Source organism: Solanum pennellii, chromosome 9 (genome assembly GCF_001406875.1).
Source record: "Solanum pennellii chromosome 9, SPENNV200".
NCBI classification, from domain to species: domain Eukaryota; kingdom Viridiplantae; phylum Streptophyta; class Magnoliopsida; order Solanales; family Solanaceae; genus Solanum; species Solanum pennellii.
In genome coordinates, this window is record NC_028645.1 from 82,738,989 (window position 1) to 82,745,254 (window position 6,266).

At 36.3% G+C, this 6,266-nt stretch overlaps 1 protein-coding gene across 1 annotated transcript; it reads left to right on the forward strand.

Annotated features, from left to right (window-relative positions):
- The first annotated feature begins 218 nt into the window (after positions 1-218).
- Positions 219-6,070, forward strand: LOC107031452. The gene is made up of 11 exons (XM_015232840.2): positions 219-374; positions 461-547; positions 2,586-2,681; positions 2,764-2,839; positions 3,050-3,115; positions 3,234-3,313; positions 3,402-3,488; positions 3,587-3,724; positions 4,517-4,619; positions 4,866-5,074; positions 5,623-6,070. The coding sequence occupies exons 1-11, from the start codon at positions 309-311 to the stop codon at positions 5,689-5,691; spliced, it is 1,077 nt and encodes a 358-aa protein (XP_015088326.1). The 5' UTR covers positions 219-308; the 3' UTR covers positions 5,692-6,070.
- Positions 6,071-6,266: the final 196 nt, after the last annotated feature.

The window sequence follows — 6,266 nt, forward strand, 5'->3', positions numbered from 1 at the left end:
ACATTATGAAACATATTATCGGTGCCGGAATGATATCTTTTTTTTAAAAAAAAATGGAAAAGACTTAATCAAATTATAATAATTGGGTTCCCATGTTGATTTGAGTCTTGAACTAAAAGTACAATAGCAAAAACATGAGGGGAAAAAGTGGTCCATTAGAAAAAGTTCAAGGGCCTTTAGTACAATTTTACACCTTTTCAAACGTCGTCGTTTTTAAGTTTATGAATCTCCTTCAATCTCAATTTCTTCTTCCCAAAACCACATAGATCAGATTCAAACTCCCATTTTTCTCCTTCTCTCTCTCTACAATGGATCCAAAATCTTCTTACAAATTCACTTTTCTATTACTTCTGTCACTCTTTCTGCATTCTAAGGTACTTTTTAATATTTTTTTTGGTTACTGAATCGATTGTATTGTAAATTTGTGAATTTGATGTTTGAATCGTGAAATTTGATCCAGGTTGCCGATGGAACCTCTTCAGTGTATTTCATCGATAACCCATCTCACCGTTACTTCCGTTCTCCATCTTCCGATGCTTCTTCTAAGGTATTTCGACTTTTTTACCATCTGGGTGTTTCTTCAATTGTAAGATATTTTGTTCTGTTATGATTGGTTAGCTGTTGAATATTGAGATTGGGGAGCTTTAGAACAATATAATGACCATTTGGGAACGTGGGATTGTTGTAATTAGGATTAAAGATGTGAACTTGATAGTAGATGTGTGAATTGAAAGCTTAGCAACTGCCATTACTTGTTTGGAGCTAAATGCCAAAGATATTGCAAGTCAACTAGTTTGAGATTGGGGAGCTATGATGACCATTTGGGAACGTGGGGTTGTTGTATTAGGATGAAAGAGGTGATTTTGATTGTAGATATGTGAAAAGAAAGCTTAGCGATTCCGGTTACTGGTTTGGAGCTAGATGTTGAACGATATTGCAAGTCAACTAGTTTGAGATTGAGGTGTAGTTGAATATACGTGTGTGTGTCTTGTGTGTTTGATTTTAAGACGAATTATTTGGTATTAGCTCGAATAGAGCATTACGGATTACATGATTCATATGGTCGGTTCCAACGATCTCGGAAATGAAGTGAATTTGCTAATATGTATGTAGCTTAGCAACTTCAATTTCTGATTTGGAGCTAAATGTTGAAAGATATTGCAAGTCAACTAGTTTGGGGTTGAGGTATAGTTGAATATAATTGTGTGTCTCTCTTGTGTGTTTGATTTTAAGACAAATTATTTAGTATTAGCTTGAATAGAGCTGAATGTTTTAGATGGTTCATATAGCCGGTTCCAACTATTTTGGAATTGAGGCATAGTTGATTGGTTGGTTGATTGCAACTTGCAAGTCAACTTACCTAAAAGTACTGGATCGGTGATTTATTTAGTTGTTTCCTCTGGCTTAATTTAACTTGGTTATCTGAATTTCCATGGGCCGTGGTTGGCTGTTCCTAAAAAAGTATTAACATCCAGTGGAGATTTGTGAGTAAATGGTTGAGATAAAATGGGTGATTCTGCTCAAGATTTTATGGCTTCAGCAATGATTAACGCGTTCCCTAAGTAGGATCATGAAGGTTACCCTCCTTCAACTGATTGTTTTCTGCGTCCATTACCATATATTCATAATATTCACCTGGTGGGTCACGTGTGTTAGCTCAAATTAAATGAATTAATGTTGATAGCTTATAGAGCACTTGAGTGGACTAACCATAAAGATGCACTATTCTAGCATTGTCCATTGTTTGTGTTTGGGTATACTTGCATAAGATAGTAATTTCGAATCTTGAGCATAATTTTAGGAGCATCCTGTTATCAATATACATGAAGGCACTGACACAGCAAGGCTATTAACATAGCGTAATCAGTAAAGTTTCAGTTTAATGATGTATTAGAAGACAAATTGAGATCAAATACACGGACTCCAATGCTGGAAGGCGCTTGCTTAGGCAGGAAATGGGGAAGGCGATTATAGACAGCCTTATGTCATTGGAGAGGCTGCCTCCAAGATTAAAACTGTGGTTATCAATAGAAATGTATACTGCTTCTACATTGTTCCAAGGTTCACTTCTGAGACATGAACATCAAATACACTCAACAAACAGCCTCTCTAACTCATCCAAGGGTGTGGCCTAGTGGTCGTTGAAGTAGTTGAGAACATGAGGTCTCAGGTTAAGTTCCTATTGGAGACAAAAAACACTAGGTGATTCTTTCCATCTGTCCTAGCCTTGGTGAGGTACCTGTTGCTGGGTTGGTGGGAGGTGGCAGGTATCCCATCCCGCGGAATTAGTCCAGATGCGCTAAAGCTAGCCCGGACTCCACAGTCATTAAAAAAAACAGCCTCTCTAACTAATATTTTAATATTCCACTGCAATTATTATGTTCAGACTCTGCGAATAGGTACTATTATCTACACAGTAAGACATTGCCTCCGTAGTTTCTAAATCTGAGTTGCCAAACAACTTGAAAATATGACATTACAAGTTCCTCTAGATATTTGGTTTGAAGTTCGCCATCCATTATTTCCATACCACAATACTCTAATTATTTTTATTGACTAACTGCATAATTGTCTTCTGTACACAGATAAGTTCCTTGTCTCTTTCCGATGTTGGTGCTACTGTATCAGTCTTGCTTGGTTTTGCACCTCCTGCTACTCTTTCCTCTGCTAGTTCATCGAAGGTAGGAAAGATGAATCATTTATTAGCTAATTTTTTTTTACTTTAAAGCGAAATATACATCATCAAATATCCATTGGTTGCAGTTGAATGAGGTTCTTGTACCAAATCCATTTGATAGGCCGGGTTCTGTCCTCATCCTAGAAGTTACAGGAGCTGAAGGTATGCAAGCTGGAAAAAATATATAGTACAGTAGATTAACATACCGAGTTTCTCTTTCTCTCTCTCACTCCTGTGTGAGCGTGCACCTGTTTGTGTTATAAGATAAATAACATACTTATTGGAGATTCTAGTGTGCTTTTTTTGTCTATTAAGCCTCTATCTGGTGATTATATAAGATTGTACTTATTTGATGCCCATTTGTTGTTATAGGTGTTGCTTTTGAGGCCCTTAGGAGCAATGTAGCAAACGAAAATAGAGCTGACATTCAACTTCCAGGTAGTTGTCTTTTACTCTTATACGTGTTGTAAGGTGTTTTACTAGTTTGATATGTTAATTACTTGTAAAAAAAGAGAATTAGATTGGTTTACATCTAATTAATTTGTCATGCATGCAGATGCAGATAAAGTTTCTCTTTTTTCATTGGATGAACCAAAAACAGATGCTGAATATTCAGACAAAGAACTAAGTGAATTTGTGAGCGTCTGTTAGCAGTTGCATTGCATGATTATCTTTTCACATTGAATAACTTCAAGGTCATACAACTCATGATATTTGTAAGCAGGCATCATGGTTGAGTGGTTCATATGTGAATGGAGAGCTGACAATCCCCTTGGAGGATGGCGCTAATTTGAAATTTCAATTGTCAAAGGTACTTTTTTAGGCTTAACAACCTATACTATGACTTCTTTTTATGGTGTTCTTTCCAATTAGGCCTTTATTGATTGTCCTTTATTACTTGCGGCACAGGAAGAAGATAGGGACTTTGTAACAAGTCTTGTTTCACTCACCCATAAGATTCAAAGAGCAATGGAGACGCACCAAGATTTGTCTGGAGCTGTGCACCATCCATCTGAGCTAATTTCTGGAAAATTTGATGGCCTTAAGGTTACATTTGAATCCTGAATTTACTTCGAGATATAGTTTCTCCTTTACCCCAAATTAAGCTTTAGTGCATACATGATATAGTTTTTCCTTTATTCCAAATGAGTTTTCTGATTATAAGTTATGCCCTTTTCTCAAAAAAAGATTCCACGAGTAGGATATGGAAAGGGTAGGTCTGCGCAGACCTTACTCCTACCTTTGTGGGGTAGAGGTTGTTTCGCATAGACCCTTGGCTCAAAAGAAGTGTAGATAAAATATGATAGAAAGGAAAATAGCGAGCCGACAACAAAATAGCAAGATGAATAGAGTAAATGAAGTAACAGGTAATAGTGAGAATTGAAGGACGCATGACAAAAACAGGCTAAGAAATATTAATGGCAACAAAGTGGCAAGATGAACAAAAACAATGGAACAAGTAACAAATAAATTACAACAAAGTAAATGTTACTATGCAAGTACTAGATAGTAATACTAATAACAAGGAGAGACTAGTCCCCTGATTCTCCCATATAAAAGTGCTACAACACTCGGCTACCTACTAACCTTCTACCCTAATTTTTAACCTCCAAACCTTCCTTTCTAGGGTCATGTTTTCAGTAAGTTGGATGTGTGCCATGCAGTTCCAGATGATCATTTATGTCTTTTATGGCTGTCATTTGTCTGGAAAGGAAAATTCTTTTCCTATATTGGTGGTTATCGGAAATGTTTGACCGCACTAAAGATACATACAAGAGGCGAACATGAAACATGTTATACCGGCCATACCAGCTTAATTAATCTTTTGATTTTATGTAGGCTCTCAAAGAGCAGTATGGAGCAGAAGGTGTTGTGGAAGGAGCTAAATTGTTTAGTATTGTGATGTCGAAGATGTTTGATTCCTTAACTGAAGCCTATAAAGGTTGGATTTTGTTCTCTGATTTTGACAATTTTGATACAACTTTTAGCAGCTTCAGCGATCTTTGAATCTGCATTTGGTTGTTGAATTTACCCATCTAGTGTATTCTTGAAACTGGGGTTGCGTTTCATGGAAGCACCTGAACTTCTTAAATGGAAAAAATTATGTGCAGTAATTAAGAGAAGAATGTGTTTCTTTGTTTCTTCCTTCTTTATTTATGTTAAATTCAACTCGTTATTACTCATGCAGGTCAAATTGTTGGAGTCATTGTCTGCAATGAAACACCTTCAGTAGCTGAGCCATTATTCAACGTTGTTTTCACTTCTCAACCATCTGCCCGCTGGCTGGAGGAAACACAAACTTCACCCAATTCAACTGCTGTTGAAGAAGTTATATTGGTTAGACGAACTGTTGCATGGATTACAGGACTCTTGCTTATAATTGCCACTCTATTAGGAGTAAGTCTTTGCTGACCAAGTACATCTCAATGCTTCAATTTTCAGAATTGAAAGAACTATTGCACATTTGTTATAGCTGACCATGCATGGGATTAACTTTTAAGTTATAGCAATCTAAGAATACATGCACATACAGATGACAGGCTGATAGCTTTAGAACAGAAATCTAGGTCTGTGTTCTATGATATCTACTTCATCAAAGAAAAAAGTCTCTTTATTTTAGATGGGCTTAAAATTCTTTTTAGTCAAATCCATCCTGAAGAGGGTTCAAGTGATTATTGAGTTCTTCTCCTCCAACCTTTGGACCGCTCGGGAGCTATAATAATGTTCTGAAGTTTCTCAGGTGCTATAATGGGCTTCCAAGTCCTGTAGGTTCCGAATAATTGCACCGAGAGTTTCCTTTTTCTTAGAAAGTATATGTATAGTTTCCTTTTTCATAGATTATCTTCAATCTCAGACGCGATTATATTTCTTTACTTTTATCGCTCTTCTTGTTTTCTTTGTACATTGTTTTGCTGCAATCTCATGGCATCTCTAAATGAATGCAGATCTACTTTCTCCTCAACATGCCACTCACAAGGGACACCCTTCTCTATTCTAACGTGAAGCTCGACTAGAATTATACAGCTGCATTAAACGTCGTGACATCAATGGTGCAATCTGCCCCATGATATTGTACAATTGTGATGCTCATTTCCTGTTTAAATTATACTGCCATTGTCATCAACTTATAGCTGTTAATAAAGCTGGTTTTGCCTACCGGGGGTTTTCACGACATGTTTGTAGCTTTATATATGGTGAATTATTCATGGAAGCAAATGAGTAGGAGCTGTTGTAGCGAAAACGAGTTGAGAAAACAGATTATGTTTTTGCTATTGTGTATTCATTTAGGTTTTGGTATATGATGTTTTGATTTGTTGTATTCAAAACCAAAATATTGGAAAGTATGGGCTACTATTATATTTTTGTCATGAATAAAATTTCGAATTTGAGTCATTGATAGTCAACACAACGATGATAGTTAACACTTATATTTTGTTGAGCTCAAATGAAGAAGTGGGAATTTATATAGTCGATCTTAAATTTGTTTGGATATAAAACGAGCTTAAATGCCCAACTAATCAACCATGCCCTTCCGAGCTATTTTCCATAGTATATCATATTAAAAAGGGAAAAAAATTCTTCGGGTGAC

Coding starts and splice junctions, on each gene's coding strand:
- LOC107031452 (XM_015232840.2), top strand. CDS start 309: ATGGATCCAAAATCTTCTTACAAATTCACTTTTCTATTACTTCTGTCA. Junction 2,840..3,049: donor AGAAGTTACAGGAGCTGAAG/GTATGCAAGCTG, acceptor TTGTTGTTATAG/GTGTTGCTTTTGAGGCCCTT. Junction 5,075..5,622: donor TAATTGCCACTCTATTAGGA/GTAAGTCTTTGC, acceptor AAATGAATGCAG/ATCTACTTTCTCCTCAACAT.